Raw genomic sequence first — 18762 nt, 5'->3', positions numbered from 1 at the left:
AGGCAGTTGCGCCTGCATTCAGCGGATTAGAATGGAAACTGCACTCAGCTCGATATCCTGACTACAGTAACTGCAAAACATTAAACTCTGTTCTATTCCTGTTCGCTTGTTTTCTTCTTCTCCTTCTAGAGAAGACAGAATGTTTCTATCAAAACCTGACAGTATTCATAGAAGTGATCCAATAACACCTTCTTTCATGGACGGCACACTGTTGTCCTGCCATGCACACATAACAGTAGATACATTTCAATAATATTTTTTAAAAGAAAACTTGTTTTCATATACAAAATAGTGTTTCAAACTCAGTCTATACGTGTCTTTAGAAAAGTTTTTTTGTGTGTTTTTTAACAAACAAAATAAAGATGATCAGAATCTCAATGATCTGCCAGATGCTGTCAGGACGAAGACGTCGCTCTTCAGGTTAAATCCAGCTTTTCTTACAGCTTTGACTTTGAATAGGAATACAGTTACTACATTACACTTTCCAACATGCTGTATGTCACTAAGTACCTGATGCTTTCTGCTATATTCAGGTGTGAATCAGCTGAATGGTTACATTTTAATGGAAGTTGCTTCCATTTGGGTGGAAAAAGTGCATTAATTTCAAAGCTTAAGGGGATATTCCTCTGCTCCACTTTAATCTGCTCAGGGCTGATTATCAGGCAAGGAGGAAAAATACTGGAAACAGTCACATTGTGCTGATCTCTGTTGATCCCTCAGGCTGCAGCTTGTTTTTGTTTTTAGCCCGTAGGAGAAACGGGCATGGGATCAGTGCATCTGTACTGTGTGTGTGTGTTTGGATAAAAATGTTCCCTTATTGTAATCTCTTCAAGCACAAAATTGCCAAGGGGATCATAAAAATAGCCCCAAGCAGGAACAATGGTTGGTGGTGCAGGAAAATGGAAAAACTTGTGCCCTGAATTCAGACTGGCAGGCTTGACCTCGCACCAATATGTCTAGGAAGAAAAATGAGACGTTCTGTCGTGAGACAGTAAAGGTTTTTCATAATTCCTGTAATTTTGTCATCACTTTGTGTATTATTGTTGTATTTTTGCTTTAGTGGACCATTCCAACACTGAGAATAATGGTTTCTCTGGTTTTGTTTTCTACAACAATCTTTACTTCCTGTTAGCTCACCAGTGGCTTCTGAAAAAGAGAATCAGTGAGAAGGTTTAAGCTTCTTTAAGCTGCCGGGGGAAGGCTCAGGGTGAAGGCCTTCAGGCTTTCAGGCTCTGTGGAGCGTATCTGGATCTGTTCATCAGTCGCAAACACACATGCATGACTGACCTTCATCTCAGCACAGTCACAGAGATATTTTGCTGCCACCTAGTGGAGAAATTGCACTACTGCTTACCAGTTTGAGCCAACAAAATGAGTGACATCACAGATTTAACGTTCTAATTTCTTCAGGAGTCTGAGATGGAAAAATATCCCCAACAGTTTACAGAGTCGGGTTTACTGTGTGTAAATGTTCTGTGTACTGGGCGTACTGGGTGTACTGGTGTTGACCTGTACTGTCGTCCTGTTCCAGGTGAGCTGCTGAGCCAGCCGCGGCCCGACGGTCTGACTGAGATCATCTGTCCAAAGAACGGCTCGGAGCGAGTCGACGTGGCCCTGGTTTACCCCCCCACTCCCACAGCTACGAGCCCCAAGTGACTCCACTGCCCCCCCACCCCCCCTCACCGCAACCCTCACATCCATCTACACAAAAACATGGCTGCCCTGGCTCGTCATGCCGTGTCTCCAGACACCACGTCCCCAACCGCTCCTGCTGTCCTCCTCCATCATCATCACTGCTTCTTCTGCCAACACTGGAGCTCACATCAACGTTTAGGTAGAAAACATTTTCTGCTGTTCCTTCATGTGCCTCATCCTGTTTGGACCTCAGACTGCTTCCTGTCAGAACTGGCAGGCCTCGTGTAAATCTGTGGCTTTTATGAAACAGTCCACAAAATACCAACAGAGCTGAGATCCAATTCCAGAAGTTTAATGCAAATTTGCTTTGGTCTGTTACCTGAACTAATTTTGCTGGATGATAAATTTTCCCAGTAATTTTTGCAAAAAAATATTGCTGTTTTGAGACCATTTTCAAGTAATATTTTGATAATGGCATAATGATGCAAGCTCACTCTCTTAAAGACCAAGAAAGCGTAAGATGTACTGAGTATCCAAAATAAAACACAACAACCAAAAATGATAAATAAAACCAAAATAAAAACCTCACACTACCAAAACCATAAATAAAATGGATTATGGTGTCTCAATAAACCAAATTTCTTTTGAAAAAATTCATCATTAGAATGGAAAATATGAAACTCATTTTAAGTCATGGTTGAGACAAATCAGTAAAAGTCCCATTTACCATAATGATGCGTGTCACTGTGCTGTGGCCTCCTTCTAATGTGTTCATGAAGGATCTTCTGCACCTGCTGATCTTCTGCACCTGCTGACCTTGATTTGTTTGACTCTATCAGACTGTCAGTCTCTATGTGGACCAAAGTCTGTCCAGACCAGGACACTCCTGGTGTCTGGCTCGGTCTCTGGGAATGCCTCATAAAACTTATTATGAAGGAGTTAATGTCTTAAATGTTCCAGATTAACCGTCAACTCTTCCACTTTTCCTTCAAATTGAAGTTTCATGTCTAATGGTTGGGAAAGTGTAAGTTCATGTTTTTGTAAAACTGCTGTTTGGCATTTCTGTTTTTACCTGAGTATTTCTGTGTGTTGCAGGTTTGTGGCTCTGCCTGTTGGCGTCAGCCTGGTGCAGACGGAGGAGGGTCTCAGCATTCTGTAGCATCAACCACAAACGCTGTTTCAGAAGTTTCTCCCTGGATTCTGAGATGAAACAGTGAATCGGAATCGCAGTCTCAAACTCATGGTGCATTTATTTGGTCATTTATCAACAGAAACTTGTGAAGCAGAGACTGTTCTCTTCCCCCTGAGGAGAACCTGCTGAGCGGTGGGAGCCAGGTGAAGAAGGCTCCCATCCTGAATTCAACATTAAGCAGAAAGTTTCTTGGACACCGCTCATCATGGCCTTGTGGTCTTGCACTTCATCAGACCCTGAATGACGGCTAGTGATCCACTAATCTCCTCTTTCTTACACGCCCTTCAACAGGCCACATGTTAGCAGAGCAGAGTGTTCACATTTTTCTCTCCACTGCCACCTCTGGCTGAACAACTGAACCGTTCAGAACAGTGACTGCTTTGAAAGGGTGAGATCTGGTTGTTCCCACTCTAAAGAGCTGTTCTGCAGGATTAAACTAAAGACTGTTTTCTTTCATGTAAATAATATCTTTATTTTTCTACTTAGACACAACGTGTCAAGCTGTGGCATATTTACAGTGCAATGCTGTGCATGACTCGAGGGACATGCACAAAAGGTTTTATATGTAGCTGGTTTCAATATGAATACCAAATAAATCGATATCTGGCTTTAATGTGTGCTCCAGTGTGTGTTGTTCTTTATTTCTTTTAATTATACATTTTTCTTCCAGTTCTAATCTGGAAGGAAAATGATGCATTGTTCCCAACATTTTAAAGTGTGATGTGTGTTTGTATTCAGCCTGTGAGTCGGTAGGTGGAGCCTCCTTTCAGTTCCAGCTGCAGGTCTGTGTCTGTAGATTTACACATCTAGAGACTGAAAGGTTTGTCCAGCAGCTCAAGCTCATTCAAACTGGATATGGAGATTTGTAGACATCAATTTTCAAGACTCACCACTTTGGGTCTGGACTTTGAATAGGCCATCCTAATACATTATAATGCTTTAATTTAAACATTTTCCTAATTCTGGCTCTAAGTTTAGAGTTATTGTCCTGCTGGAAAGTAAATCTACATTCCTCTATCATATCTTACAGGCTATCAGACTTTCCTGATCCTGGCCTGTATTTAACTCCATTGATCTTTCCATCAACTTTCTGTAGACAGGAACACATGCTGCCACCACCCCAATTCACTTGGGGATGCTGTGTTCAGGGGCCATGCACCGTCAGATTTCTACTACTCTTACCTTTTTTCTTGTATCTCAGAAAGTTTAATTTTGATCTCATTTAATCAGGGGCCCCTTCGACCTTTTTGATGTGTCCTACAGTACTTGTAGCAAACTGCAACGTTGACCTTCTTCCTGCTTTTGTTCCGAAAAGCCCAGCTCCTCCACAGCTCCCATGGGAGTCTTGTCTGCTTAATGTTCTCCTTGGTCAGTCTGTCACTGACCAATGACAGACTGTCTTCATAATTTTGTTGTTGTTCCATGATTTCTCCATGTTCAGATGATGGACTGACCAGAACTCTGTGAGATACTGCTGCTACGATAGCAAATAATAACAGATCGTTGAATGCAGAATTAGCCCAAAATATATATTTCTAGACCATTTTAAACTAAAAACTGTCATATTAAAATCTGACATTTGCTCAAATAAGCAACTTTAATCTAATAAATGAACAGTGGAAGTCAGTGTCATAAAGTGTGTGAATCTGACAGCAGATTCTCACACATTTTGCATGTTACTCTGTTTTGTTCCACATCTTACTGATAAACAAACACAACAGATCAAGATTAAGTGTAAGAACATTTTGAAGTATGTGGATAAAATGTTGACTATGTGCAAATTGCTTACTAATAACTTAGAAGGTATAAGAGTTATAGCAACTTTAATTAGTTTTAACTATGGTTAACATCCTGTTTGAGTGGTGATGCCTTTGTTTTGAAGGGGCAATTTCCTGCTTTACTGGAATGGCAGATTAATGGCAATCAAAAGACAAAAGATAAATTGTAACAGAGCTTATAAAATGAATCTATTAGCAGTCTCCTTAATAAAGACAAAATGTATAGTTACTATGTAAATAAGTACTTGTTTTAAATATTTGTAATTTAAACTGCGCATTTCTTTATCAAAATATCAACTAAAGTTAACTTACATTGTAAGAAAAAAACCGCAAGCTGTGTTAAAATTCATCTGTAAAGTATGCTGCATCTAATATGGCATCACTTGATTAAAATATCTTTGTTTCTTTATGACCAATGTATCTAACACTGCAATAGCCTATTAAAGGCCTTTCTGTCAAACTAGAACAACGTTCTTCAGAAACACAATCGAACAGAAACAGAGTGAGTTTGTTTTGAAATTTATTGTGGTATTTTCTAGTACTACAACGTTAAATAATAACAGGACTTGACTGAATACCAAGATAAATTAGTTGCATTTAAATGCAGAGTAATCAAAAAGACAAAACGAGACAGAAGAAAACGGAATCATGGGCAAAACTCGTTGGTTCCTGAGGGCGTGAGCGCTGACTGAACAGATAAGGCTCCAGCCAGGATTAACTGAGCCTAGCTGAACAGGATATCGCCATAGTTTATGTGTTACCACTTTTAAGAAACCAAATCGATGCTTAATTAAGACAGGTGGATTAACCCCGGCTTAATCCACTTATCTAACAGCCCTCTGATCAATGCCTCCTCCTTTATTATTATTATTTTTTTATTATTGTTTTGTTTGTTTTGTTTTGTTTTGTTTTGAGGGGGGTGTATATAGTTAGCGTCCCGATCCACACTCCATTCCAGTAGATGGCGGTAATGCACATCTAAAAGTTGCTTGCCAACCGCCATAAAAAAGGAAAAGAAGAAGAAGAAGAATGCCTCCTCCTGACCAGCAGGGGACGGTAAAACAAGAGGACGCAGAAGAAGAGGAGCGCAGGCTACGGTACTTCCTCTTCCCACTGCGGCCTCAGAGGTGAGGATCTTAGTTTTTATTTCGAGGAGCAGAATCTGCTCTTAATCTCTTTTAAATTTCCTACATCTAATGTTTTAACGCACCGTGTTTCATTTATTGATAACAAACAACCAACCTCGCGTCATATGTCTGAGTTGGAAGGCGTAGATTATAGATTATATGTTAAATAGTGTGAGGACCCCGGGTTAGGTCACTACTGTAGCTCTCCGCCATGTTGGCTACATGTGATGATACACACTTAAAGCCTGTTTTTATATTAACAACATATTCTTTTCTCAAGACAGTGCCGAATTTATATTTTTGCTGGTTTTGTTGCCATTTGTTTTAGAAAAATGAGTAGGCGTTAGCAACTAAGACCAGCGTGTTTTCTTGCTGAGCTGAAGGAGGGGCTCAATGAAAACCCTGACCGTGTTTGTGTTGCAGGTATCTGAAAATGGTCCGCTACTCTCTCGACCCCGAGAACCCTACTAAATGTGAGTAAAACCTGCAGCAGGATCTGGGTTCGGGGTTTCGTTCGGTGGCTGTGATGACTCTTAGGACACCTTTGGATTAATCGTGAAAAGAACTTATTAAACCTGAGCTACACAGTACTGAGGCAGTGAGCGTTGAGTTAGCTGCTGGGCTGTTGTTACATGTCTCCATTTTTCGTTTCAGCATGCAAGGCGAGGGGCTCCAACCTCCGGGTTCACTTCAAGGTAAGCTGTCCACATGTTGGAGCAGACTGTCCCTTTAAGATGCTTTACCTTATTTTATGTGCCTTTATAAAATTGCTGATAAGGCAAGATACCTACTGCCTTTTAAAGTATTTAGCTTTTTAATATGATATTCTGTTACACAATAATATTTTTTTCTTTAAGTTGTAGAAATTGTCAAAATGCTTCATCAATCCTTAAACCTCTGAGTGTCTGCCAGAAACTCAGTGATCCTGGTAGACAATGGGTTTCTGGTTTTAGGTGTTTCAAACTTAGTCTTCCTCCTAATTTGGTCTAATGCCACAGCCCTACATATGCTAAGTACCAGTAGGTTGTTAGAAGTTGCTTTTCTGCAGTGAGATTATGTGAAGCAGTTTTATATACTGTGATGGTCAAACAGGTCTAGCTTTAGCTGCTGTGTTTTGGAGGCATTTGGATTTGTTGATTTGGTGGTGGTGCATTCAGTGCAATTTTTTTTGTCTCCATCTTAATTTTGTTTTCATTATGAAAAGAATAATGGTAATAAAGGATGATCAAATGTACTTGGATGCAGTTACAGTTCAGAGCTCTACATTGAGTTAAACTGTCTTAAACCAAGCCTAGGAAATGTAGTTCAAGGTGAATCAGGGGTCCTACATGTGTTAGTTCTGCATCTTTTCCTAGAGTCATATCAGGTCTAGTGTTTAAATTTAGACTTTTTAAAATTTACACAACTGACCAAGGGACTCGTCTCTGTACAAAGTTGGAAGGTTGTGACATTGTCGAACTTTTGCTTGTTTCAACTCTGTTTAATCTCACCAGATTTTTCTCCAGTCTCTAAACAAATTAGTTTTACTCAACTGCTGTGCTTTTTGTTTTCCCCAACAGAACACCCGTGAGACAGCCCAGGCCATCAAGGGCATGCACATCCGCAAAGCCAACAAGTACCTGAGGGACGTCATCGTCAAGCACCAGTGTGTCCCCTTCCGTCGCTACAATGGTGGAGTGGGCCGCTGTGCTCAGGTTAGACCCAGCAGGAAACACCTTGGGAGGGCGTACAGGCTGCCATGATGACCTTCTTAGGACACCTTTGGATTAATGATGAAAACAAACTCTTAGTCTGAGCAGTGATGGGGGAAACTTTGATACTGAATGGGGAGGATTGCGCCTCTAATTGGTTTGTTGTTTCCAGGCCAAGCAGTTTGGCTGGACTCAGGGTCGCTGGCCCAAGAAAAGCGCAGAGTTCCTGCTGCACATGCTTAAGAATGCAGAGAGCAACGCTGAGCTGAAGGTGAGTCCAGGTCCGGTATCAGACGGGCCATACAGCATTGGCACAAATGTACAAGACACCAGTATGTCTCCATTAGTTCTGTCATGCATTGTTAGTTTCTGAGAACATTTCTCTCCAATTCCATTAAGAATGATATTTAGCTGTATATCTTGATGTCAACTGAACTTATAATACCATTGAAAAATAAATCCAGTACCAATTTATTACAATGATTTATTTTCTACATTGCTTTCTGTTTATCTTAATAACTGGCTGATTACAACTCTGTTATGATCTCAGAAAATCAGAATATTCAATAAAATCTATATATGTAACAGAATTATGTTATGCACTCATAGAAAGCTTTAGGTTTCTTTTCTTCTCCATAGAAGTTTAAACGCAGAGACTCAAAGGACACTTTTTTATGTCCACAGACTGAAAAGGCAGTTTTCAATTTTAATGCATTTAATGAAAGCATTAATTTAGATTTTTGTTTTGCAGATAATCAGTCAGCTAAATAAAGAAACCTGTCCAGTGTTTCCCATCGGGACTTGAACTTTGCAACCCTTTTGATATATTTAGCACAGAAACGAGTCGCAACAAGCCAAAATCAGCCAGGCTTTTTAAATATTGTGATCAGCCAGAAAATTGCAATCAGTGCATCCCCACTTCCTTTTAACAACAGCAATAATAACTTTCTCCTGCTAATTGCAGGAGAGCAAACTGCTGCCATTAAAACACCACCAAACATGTTTAACCTTCCCTCAGTCTTAAGAGGCGGGGTCATTAGGACCCCACAAGTTTTTTGGTCCAGCAGGGTCGCACAGATGTCTGTGTGCATTTACAAGGTTTTGTGTGTGTGTGTGTGTGTGTGTGGTTAGGCCGTGACATTTGCCACACTCATCCAGAGTTTTATCAACACTGATGTCCTTGTGACTGTTTTTCGATGTTCACTCTCTGTCTGATGGAGCGAGTGCATGTTCACCGGCGTGTGAGCTCGCCTGACTCAGGGTGTGTGAGGATCAGTGATGAGAACATGTTTTTCAGTCAGTACCCTAAACTGGTGTGAGACTTGAGGCCTGACTTGGGATTGTAGGGAAAACACTGGGAAACATCAAATGGTTTTCTGGCAGCTTCATGTAGGCTTGAGTTGAAAAATGAAGAGTTGAGGTATAATCACCTAAATATAGGGAAGTTTCATTGTTTTGTACTGAATTTGTGTATGATTTTGTGGTATAATAATTAAATTAAAAATATATCTATATATAAACACAGTAACTTTATGAAATCCTGGGTTTTCTTCCCAGTGTTGTGACTGGAACTTGATACCAGCTGCATGCTGGTATCAAGCACATTCTTCATTTTAAGTTGGTAAAACAAACTGCTCATGTTTTTGCAGGAAGTGTCACCTCACACACTTTGTAGATGACCTTTTTCTACTCCTGGTCTGTTTAACCCTCCATTGGTCTTAAAAGAACCGAGTCATTTAGACCCCAGTGGTTTTTAGTCAGTGCAGTCCGGTGGGGTTTCACTGACCCCTCGTGTTCTTTTACAAGGTTTATTCTTTGCTGTCTGTGATATCTGCCACACTCCTGAGCATTGTGCTAAGAGCGCTGAAGGTGAACCAACTCCAGATAATCAACATATTTTGCACGGCCTTTTTAACCAGCTCTTCCCTTCTCAGCCAGCTGATTACATCAACAAGCGTTACTGCGGTTAGCCGGTAGACTACAGAACTCTATCGTAGACCAAATCTCTACTGTTTCTACCATATACATAGCACATTCCTATTAGCTAGTTAGTCAGGCTATCTGCTCTGGTAGGACTTCAGTCTTTACTCCATAAATATCAGTTTAATATTTCAGCTCATGCCATCTCTTCCAACAGTCAGTGGTTTTGAGACAGTATTGTTTTAAAACCTTTGTGTGCCTTGACATCTAATTTCTTATTTTAATCACATATTCAGTCTGGTTTTATATATTATTTATGATTTGTGATAACTTCTCAGATTTTACCCAATCTGTGGTTTCAGGGTCTGGACGTGGACTCTCTGGTCATAGAACACATCCAGGTCAACAAGGCCCCCAAGATGAGGAGACGCACGTACCGCGCCCACGGCCGCATCAACCCCTACATGAGCTCACCGTGCCACATCGAGATGATCCTCACTGAGAAGGAGCAGATCGTCCCCAAGCCAGAGGAGGAGGTGGCCCAGAAGAAAAAGGTGCAGTACAAACGTTGACGGAAGAGCTCAGATCAGCAGGATACAGCTCAGGGTCCTGAAGCCCCTTCTCCACAGCTGAGGTTTTAACCGGTTCTTACCCAGAATGCCTCAGCCCCACCCATGTCATTACCAGATCCTTCACTTCCTTCCTGTTTTCTGTGCCACTATAGAGGTGGTACTAACCAGAACTAACCAGGTAACCAGGCAAGCATCTTGATTGCCTGGTTACCTGGCAATCAAGGTAACAATGCACAGTGAGACTGCAGTAGATGGTGAGCTGCAAGTCAATAATTCCATGGTCAAATCTTTAGGTCCAAACCTTTTTATCAATTGTAGCATCAACTGGACGGAGCAACAGACAAAATATACCGAGAGATTTCAGAGAAGCTGGCTGCCCAAGGGGACAGAGTGACCCCACCAGAGCGGGGACACATTCTGAGAAACGCACCCAACCAGACCAGAACCAAAGCAGACCATACTAGAGGGAGACTGGACAATGGAGAAGGGGCTTCAGACTGAACCAGCTGTCTGACTGAACACAGCCACTCACTGAGGCACTCTTTAATGGTTGCCATGATGACTACTTAGGACACCTTTGGATTCTCCATGAAAATAAATGGTTACATTCTGAGCAACTAAGCAGTAAAGTTTTCCTTCCTGTCATCACAGAGTCTGTATTAACAGAGTGTCTCTGTCTGCAGGTTTCACAGAAGAAGCTGAAGAAGCAGAAGCTGATGGCTCGCGAGTAAATTCTAATAAAAAGCTGTCTTGTAATATGAATCCAGACTCTGGATCTTTATTCTTCTTTATCTACTGAATACCTCAGGTTTGTCCCATAAAGGCTGTTAATCCAGAGAGATTACCAGCAGAGCATAAGCTGAGGAAGTCTGTTTAGAAGTTTCTTCAGTCACATGAATGCTTCCTGCTTGATCAGCTGCTGTAAACATGCAGCAAATGATTAAAATATAGCCTCTTCCCAAACTATACAGCTTAGTTTACCAATTGAATTGTCTGACATATTAGTTCTAGTTTGTTTTATTGAACTGGACAAACTGCCAAGAGTTTTAGTGATCAGGACATGGTAAACCTGGAGCAGAGAAAACTAGTTTGAAAACATTTTGAGTCATCCTGTGAAGATAGGGGAGACTGAGGTGTTTTTCATATTTAGGATTACTACATCAATGCAACCTTGGTTTGGCTGCAACATATTTGCTTATATTATGACGGAGAAAAAAAAAAAAACCTCATGGCTCAACTTACCCCAAAATGGGACAAGTTGTGTCGCGTATCTAAAAACACATCATCCTCTCCTCAACTCGGTCCCACCCCTCACTGACCACCTTCTCTAAATGTCACTTTTCAAGCACATTCTATTTGTTAAACACGTTTCATGGGGTACAACAACTTTTTGTAGTAGATTTCTGCTAAACAGGCGTTTGGCTAAAAAAGCCCTGCAGAATGCTTTTTAGCCTTGGGAAGCAAAAGTTAGCATTTGGAAAGAAATATTAAAACTGAATCCTTGTTGCAGAATTATAGTTTAATATGTTTGGCAAGTTGAGACTCCAAGGCAACTAAGAAACTCCTTTTAGCCTCTGCTTCTCCATCAGAACCCGTCTTTCTCAAAAGTACTTTTTTTTTTTGGTCTCTGTATCTCTAGTGTCATTCTGCCTATTTCTGCATCTTTTGCTTCTGCTCAAACAGACTAACTCTGTTGGCTCCCCTACTTGTTCAGCACTTGTATACAAGCTCCATCCATCCATCCATTATGCAACGCTTCTCCTTGTTGGGTCTCCAGGGGGGCTGGTGCCGATGTCCAGCGGGTGAGAGCTGCGGCCCACCCTGGGCAGGTCTAACACAAGTCATATATAGAACAAATTTAAAACGATTATTGTGGATTGAACACAAAGTTCACTTTCAAGAGTGAAAAACATTTTTAAAGAAATGTCAAATCATCTTACCTTTACAAACGTAATTGAATGATACCTTCTAACTAGCACAATTGCTTTTATTGGGTCACGTTATCAGTTTTTTTAAACCATTTCCTAGGGGTGGCTCAATTTACCCCTGATAAACGTTCTAAGTATATTGAATAATAATAATGAACTGTAGCTTAGATTACAGTCTGACTAAAAACTGAAGATCTGTTTTAAAACCCTAGGCAGATCTTAAGATGATTTCAGATTTTTCGTAATAGTTCTTTGATTTAATTTAGAAATACTAGATTTTCATAGAAAAGTATTTGCTGTTACAGGTGGTGTCCACACGGGGGCCCTCGTGGATTGTCAGCTGTCAGGCGTTTGATAGAACAGATGTCCTGTTTTCACTAGATGGTTCTTTGCTACTCAAACTTGAATTCTTCCATTTTCACCTGCGCAGACTGCTAACCTGGTTCAGCTGTATGCAGAAAGAAGAGTTTAACTGGGTTTCCAGAAAAAAACTAGTATTTTTTAATACAATATACAGTGAAAATAAGAAACTTTCTGTCCAGCCTGAAATGAAATGTTAGAGCCAAGTTTTTTCCTGATTAAAGACGTGTACGAAATGTATGTGTTTCCCCCACAACTTGTAGGAAGAGAAACTCTTAACATGAACATGTGACTGTAGATCCTGAGAGCTCCAATCCCTTCTGTCCATATCGTCTAATAATCCACCAGTGGTTGCATGAACAAAAACCTGATCCACTCACTTTATTCAATATTTTTACATGCAAAGAACATCTTTTTTTTCCTTGCCAGGTTTTACAATGTGATATACAAGAGTAGGTCAAACTATCAAATTATTAACCTTAGTCTGAGGCAAAACAACCAGCAGCTGCTGCACAGGAAGTTCACGTTTCATCCAAGATTACCTCATAAAGTTCCTGACTGATGCAGTGGCGATGCCCAGATGATCCGGCTGGAGTGTGAGCTCTTTGGTTCTGTGCTTCATGGACAAACGTCTCTCATTGGATAGAACATCCTTTCTATCCAGGCAATACGAGACAAATGTATTAAAGCCTTTTCTGACACGGTGGGCAACACGTGTAGAGGCTGGTAAAATCAGAGATCCAGAGTTTTCTAATTTCTCTGAGTATTAAGCAGCATGAACCTTGTGGCTCATCCACTCCTGGAATGAAAGTTTTCTACTGGTTAATGATGGTCATTTTTGAGTCGTTTAGTTGCTTCTATAAGGTTACTGCACATTTGTACTATGCTTTCTGTTAACACACAGATGGTCACTGTGATGAGGATCAGTCGATGGGGAATTTTTCTTGACCATCATATTTACACTTGATCAATTTGATAAGTAGAATCTCCAAAAACTGGCTGGGATTTCAAAGATTAATACGATGAATTATGAATGTGATAAATTTTAAAGCCTTTAATCTTCTGCCTGTTCCTTTATGTAAAACTTTTAAATTCCAAACAGAGATGACCACAAACTGGATCAATTCTTATGAGTCTTTGTATTATTAATATTGTTAATAAAACAGTATTGGTTGTGCAATGATATTAGGATGATAAATTATACAGAACTGTATCTTTTACTCACTTTTTAATGACATCTGACATTTAAGGAATTTGTTTTCATTTGTACAGAATGAACCACAAACCAAACCTAATACTGTAATTAAATATTCACAATTAAGATTGAAGCATGAAAGGTAAAAAATAAAACAGGTAAATTTAATAAATAAATATATCTTTTCTGAATATACTATAGCCATTATCTAAAATGTGTTTGAATATTTGATCAAATATGCCAAGAAATATTTACAGGTTAGGAAAGATCATTTTAAATTTGTAAAAAAAAAAATAAAAAAAAAGAGAGAGAGGACAGGATTAAATCAAATCCTCAGTGCAAACCAAACTCTTTTCTATCTTTTCCGCTCAACATAAATACCTCAGCTTGTCTCACTCTTAGAGCTTAACGCTCCTCTGCAAAACAAAGCAGCGCACTGACGCAAAAAGGCACGTTCAAGGAACACATGTAAACACCGGCGCTTAATGACATCTCATTGAAATAGAAACATTTCTGTTTTATCACCTCAAGTTAAAAATTAAAGGCCTGCTCTGAGGATTTAAAAGTCACGTATTTGGCTGATATAATGTGGACATTTCCTCTTTAGTAACCTAGAAGGTGTGTTGTGAGAAAAGCTGCTGGAGTTTTTCCACACCAACTTCCTGCTACAGGCTCTCAGCAGGCCTGGCTCTGCTGGAGCTCTCTTCCTAATTTAAAGGAATTCTTTCTTCCCTCTGTCCCCACATGCTTTATCAGTAGGACAAACTGTTGCAGTCAGTAACTTGATACAATCAGCTGGACTTTAACTCCCACCAAATGCCATTCAACCAAATCAAAGCTCTGCGTTGTACAACTGGATTGATCTGGATGTATTTTATAGTTGAATTGAAAACTGAATAGCACTAATAGTGAATTCTGCAAGTTGATGCAGTCTGCAGGGTTTCCTACATAGAAACTTCTTTAAATCTTTGAATAATTAATTGAGCATTATGTAATTTAGTATCAATTGGTACTAAATTGATAATTAGTATAAATATGAATTGAAGTGAAATTATTTTTTTTTTGTTTTGTCTTGGGATCATATTTGTTGTGAATTGGCGCTATAGAAATAGCGCCAAATTCTATAGCGCCAATTCAATTCTAGAATTGAATTGAATTGTTTGGTAAATCAGATTGGAATAGCTGAACGAATTTGAAAACTTGCACATATATGTGATTGAAGATTAATAGGTTTTTTTTGTAAAGAGCCTTCAGATCACATTTGTTTGTTTATTTCCTTATTTATTTATTCCTGGCGCCATGGAAATAAACACAATTTAATCAAATGAATTATTTTCTTAGTAATTATTAGAGCACGTGATAGATTATAGACCTCTACAGAAATATTTTACTTACTTGTCCGAAGAGTTTGGGGAGACGCTTTGTGTGTGTGTGTGTGTGTGTGTGTGTGTGTGTTCCGATCACATGAACATCTCCCAATCGGAATATAAGTGCTTTGGTCTCCGCCCCCTCTCTGGCTGAAGCATTCTCGGGAATTAAACTGGAACCCCGCTGGTCACCGGTATGTGATTAAAAAGTCAACATGAACAGAAACCTTACGGAAGCCTGTGGGAGACACTTAAAGACCAATCTAGTCAGATGATGCTCAAAATCATAAAAGTACAAGTAATAGAAATAATATTGGAATATTTCATGTAATAAAATTTATAATAATTAACCTTCAGCTTCAGGATGCTCTTAGTGACTCATTTTATTGTGTAAAAACCTAAAACCAAATGGAAGAAATTCAGCTGCTGTCTGTTCCTCTTTACTCTCTCAGCCTCCTTATTGCAGCCTGTTGCTCATCCTGCAGCAATCATCGATCTGCAGGTGAAATATACACGTTTTACCTTATTTATATGTTGAATCATTATAATCATTATCATCAAATGTGATTATGTTTCTCTTCAGTTTTTTTCTGCTCTCGTGTCGCGGTTCTTGTCCCCTCTTTGATTTCTGCTCATTAAATCAGAGCATCGCTGAACCAATCAGAAGCCGTCCTGAATCTTGGTGGACTGCATCACGGCCTGGTCACCCAATCAAAACAAAGACCCCCAGCTCCATTCACACACGCGCACTCCCCACCCCACACTTCGGCTCTTCGTCTCCTCTCAAAGTTTGGTTCGCAGCTGATGAAGATGCTGAGCTGATGATCACTTTTGATGGTCTCCTCCAGCCTGTCGGACAGACCAGAGCGGCTCCCGGACCTGAACTGGACCCGAACACAAACGGAACTTCGTCCTGCTTTCCTGGAGCATTTGGGATTTGGATTCTGCCCGCTGACTGAGATGGGCTTTGAGTCCAGAAAGAAAGTGAAGCTGTTTTAGTTGAAATCTGGAGATTGGCCCCCGCAGCCCCCGCAGCCCCATCCCCAGTCCTCCCGGGCCTCCCTCCCTCAGAGGCGGTAATGCTAGCGGTGGGTCAGATGGACGGGTCCCGACAGAGCGCCTTCCTCCTCAGCACTCCACCTCTGGCAGCTCTGCACAGCATGACCGAGATGAAGACCCCCCTGTACCCGGCCTATCCCCTCTCCACCTGTCCCAACTCCTCCACCTCTCCCGCCACCACATCTCCCAACCCAGGCGGCATGGCCGTGTCTTCCCCCGGGATCAAGAGTTCCACCGGGCTGTCCTCGGGCCTCGGCTCCCCGCAGCAGTGCTCCTCTGCAACTCCGCACGGAATTAACGACATCCTCAACCGGCCGGTCGTCTCCTCAGCTGGCACCACGGCGGTCGTAGCTGCTGCAGCCGCCGCCGCCTCCTCATCTGCTGGGATTCTGTCAGGACTGCCCAGGTTCAGCAGCCTCAGCCCGCCGCCACCTCCCGGACTTTACTTCAGCCCCAGCGCGGCGGCTGTGGCCGTGGCCCGGTACCCGAAGCCGCTGGCAGATCTCCCGGGAAGGACGCCGATCTTTTGGCCAGGAGTTATGCAAAGTCCGCACTGGAGAGACGCCAGGTTCGCTTGTTCACCCCGTAAGTGATACATAAATACATGAATAAAAATATATAATGTTACAATATCACTACTTAATTTTCCTTTACATACGGATAGAATTAACTTATCGGAAAGTTGTGATATTGCAGCATTTTATAACTCGCTTTGAATTATTTTCTAATTTGTGTTCCTTAAGAACTATGAAATAATTAGTTCCAAAATTGTTTCCATGTTTGTGTTGCAGATCAGAACTCAGTGTTACTGGACAAAGATGGGAAAAGGAAGCACACTCGGCCCACTTTCTCTGGGCAGCAGATCTTTGCGCTGGAAAAGACTTTTGAACAAACCAAATATCTGGCGGGGCCAGAGAGAGCGCGGCTGGCCTACTCTCTGGGGATGACCGAGAGCCAAGTGAAGGTAACTCAGAAAGAGAGCCGGAGAGCGGGCAGCCTACACACACACACACACACACACATACACACACACACTGGCACACTCTAGGGTTTATTCTGTACTCTGAGAAGAATCTAAATAATTCTTTTTGACACTTTCAGATGACCAAAATTGAATCAATATAAATTATGGCAGATGATTAAGATTTTGAATAAATTAGTTGTTGATATTTTCTGGTTTTATTTTTCTTTGGTTTAGAAAATGACTGAATTCATTAACGGAGCTGAAACTGTAATCTCTTCAACATTTTCTGCAATTTCTAGTAATATTTTTCACTCAATTATTCCGATTATGCGGCGGTGCTAACATTACATATAAGATATAAAACACATGGAAGGACTGAAACGTGTGTGTGTGTGTGTGTGTGTGTGTGTGTGTCTGTCACCGGCCAGGTGTGGTTCCAGAACAGAAGGACCAAGTGGAGGAAGAAGCACGCAGCGGAAATGGCCTCCGCGAAGAAGAAGCAGGACTCGGAGACGGAGCGGCTCAAAGGAACGTCGGACAACGAGGAGGAGGACGACGACTACAACAAACCTCTGGACCCGAACTCGGACGATGAAAAGATCACACAGCTGCTGAAAAAACACAAACCGGGCTCTGCGCTGCTGATGCACACATCTGAAAACGACAGCTCTTAATTCACTTCTATTTCCTGTTCCGAGGAGGATCTGGCGGGACGAACTCATGGATTCGGTTCACTTTGTGAATGTTTCTCTGCGTGGCGAAAGAGGATACACACTTCCGGTTCACAGAGAAGACTTTAGCTGTAAATAGAAGCGTGAGTTGTATGAATAGAAATTGCTATTGAATCATTGCTGTGAATAATTTATGTGTAGTTTTTTTTTCTTATTTGTTTTGTACAGAAACGATTCTCCCAGATCAGCGGTAAACACGTTTTGTTTTGATCTGACAGCAGAGGTATTTTTCCTGTCTGTCCCTGAACGCCTCTTGATCTGTCAGATAAAACCGCAGCTGCACCTGAGGTCGCTAACACCCCCCCCCCCACACACACACCACACTGGTGAAGCTGTGGAAGCGGCCTGCAGCAGCTTCATGTAAAGCACTTTTATTTAATAAAAACTCTAAAGTTGGCTCGTTGTTTCCAACCGATGCATTCAATCAAAGCTGGAGTTTTATAAATTTGTCGCCATTTTAACCTATCACAGCCTGTTTATTATTTATATTAATGTTGTTATTATCAGGGCCTTTTAAATATGTTTGAGATTAAATGAAAGGCTATTTTAAAAAGTTTTTTATTCTTAAAAAATGCTTCCGAATGGTGACCATTCCTTCCTGAAGAGCAGAGTGAATTGGGTTTTATTCGGTGCGGGTCCACTGCCCTCTGGAGGCTCTGATCAGGGCCTGAACACGGGCGAGGTCAAGCTGAGGTCCAGACCGGAAAACCGAGGCTCCTCAGCGGGCAGCAGGCTGTTCTCTGTCGGCTTCAAACTCAGCTGCTCCGCGGGTTTTTTTTAGGACACACTGCATAGGACGCCTCCATAACATTTTTCTAATAAAATATATGTGTTAAACTAAATATACCTGGGAATGCACTATGTTTCACCTAGTTTGGTGTATTAAAATCAACACATTCTCTCATATTAATTGAATTTTTGTGCTGTGCGAAATTCTTAATTGTAATCATGAATTACGCTGAATATGTATTTAATTTATTTAACTCTTAAATATATTTGTGCAAAAATATCCCTACATTACTGAAGTGGCGCGGCCCTTATTTATTCAACGGGTTTTGTGGCACTTATGGTTATTACATCAAATCAAAGCGAGTTGCTGCTGTCAGGTAGATCCGAAACTCTATCTATCTATCTATCTATCTATCTATCTATCTATCTATCTATCTATCTATCTATCTATCTATCTATCTATCTATCTATCTATCTATCTATCTATCTATCTATCTATCTATCTATCTATCTA

General features: G+C 40.9%; 3 protein-coding genes and 3 non-coding genes across 7 annotated transcripts in view; all 6 read left to right on the top strand.

Annotated features, from left to right (window-relative positions):
* Positions 1-3440, top strand: part of mfhas1 (malignant fibrous histiocytoma amplified sequence 1) — a 30085-nt gene extending 26645 nt beyond the window's left edge. The window contains exons 2-3 of the mRNA XM_023338413.1: positions 1532-1834; positions 2731-3440. Coding sequence (XP_023194181.1) covers positions 1532-1656 — 125 coding nt within the window. The 3' untranslated portion in view covers positions 1657-1834; positions 2731-3440. The remainder of the gene's footprint in view (positions 1-1531; positions 1835-2730) is intronic.
* Positions 3441-5687: 2247 nt separating this feature from the next.
* On the top strand, positions 5688-10677 carry rpl17 (ribosomal protein L17). Its single transcript, XM_005811624.2, has 7 exons — positions 5688-5732; positions 6156-6205; positions 6387-6427; positions 7292-7426; positions 7596-7694; positions 9706-9897; positions 10599-10677. Exons 2-7 carry the CDS (start codon positions 6166-6168, stop codon positions 10644-10646), a joined length of 555 nt encoding a protein of 184 aa, XP_005811681.1. The 5' UTR covers positions 5688-5732; positions 6156-6165; the 3' UTR covers positions 10647-10677.
* Positions 6251-6316, top strand: LOC111609612. Its single transcript, XR_002753218.1, has one exon. It is a non-coding gene; the product is annotated as a small nucleolar RNA SNORD58 (small nucleolar RNA).
* Positions 7466-7532, top strand: LOC111609610. The gene has a single exon (XR_002753216.1). It is a non-coding gene; the product is annotated as a small nucleolar RNA SNORD58 (small nucleolar RNA).
* LOC111609611 lies at positions 10466-10533 on the top strand. Its single transcript, XR_002753217.1, has one exon. It is a non-coding gene; the product is annotated as a small nucleolar RNA SNORD58 (small nucleolar RNA).
* Positions 10678-13071: 2394 nt separating the features above from the next.
* On the top strand, positions 13072-18526 carry nkx6-1 (NK6 homeobox 1). Of its 2 annotated transcripts, XR_002753133.1 has the most exons (4): positions 13072-16409; positions 16616-16788; positions 17217-17602; positions 17688-17702. XR_002753133.1 is itself a non-coding variant. In XM_005811623.2 (3 exons), the coding sequence occupies exons 1-3, from the start codon at positions 15845-15847 to the stop codon at positions 17460-17462; spliced, it is 984 nt and encodes a 327-aa protein (XP_005811680.1). In that variant the 5' UTR covers positions 13072-15844; the 3' UTR covers positions 17463-18526. The 2 variants fall into 2 exon arrangements, 1 of the variants encoding a protein (XP_005811680.1); XM_005811623.2 differs by having other exon boundaries at positions 17217-18526.
* The last annotated feature ends 236 nt before the right edge of the window (positions 18527-18762 follow it).

The sequence above is a fragment of the Xiphophorus maculatus genome, chromosome 8, assembly GCF_002775205.1.
Source record: "Xiphophorus maculatus strain JP 163 A chromosome 8, X_maculatus-5.0-male, whole genome shotgun sequence".
Lineage (NCBI taxonomy): Eukaryota > Metazoa > Chordata > Actinopteri > Cyprinodontiformes > Poeciliidae > Xiphophorus > Xiphophorus maculatus.
This window is presented reverse-complemented; position numbering and strand designations above follow the sequence as displayed.

Bases quoted from the DNA above. Each gene is read 5' to 3' on its own strand.
- nkx6-1 (XM_005811623.2), top strand. From the start codon at position 15,845: ATGCTAGCGGTGGGTCAGATGGACGGGTCCCGACAGAGCGCCTTCCTC. The intron at 16,410-16,615 runs GTAAGTGATACA...TTTGTGTTGCAG, and splicing joins CAGGTTCGCTTGTTCACCCC to ATCAGAACTCAGTGTTACTG. The intron at 16,789-17,216 runs GTAACTCAGAAA...GTCACCGGCCAG, and splicing joins TGACCGAGAGCCAAGTGAAG to GTGTGGTTCCAGAACAGAAG.
- rpl17 (XM_005811624.2), top strand. From the start codon at position 6,166: ATGGTCCGCTACTCTCTCGACCCCGAGAACCCTACTAAAT. The intron at 7,427-7,595 runs GTTAGACCCAGC...TGTTGTTTCCAG, and splicing joins GAGTGGGCCGCTGTGCTCAG to GCCAAGCAGTTTGGCTGGAC. The intron at 9,898-10,598 runs GTGCAGTACAAA...CTCTGTCTGCAG, and splicing joins AGGTGGCCCAGAAGAAAAAG to GTTTCACAGAAGAAGCTGAA.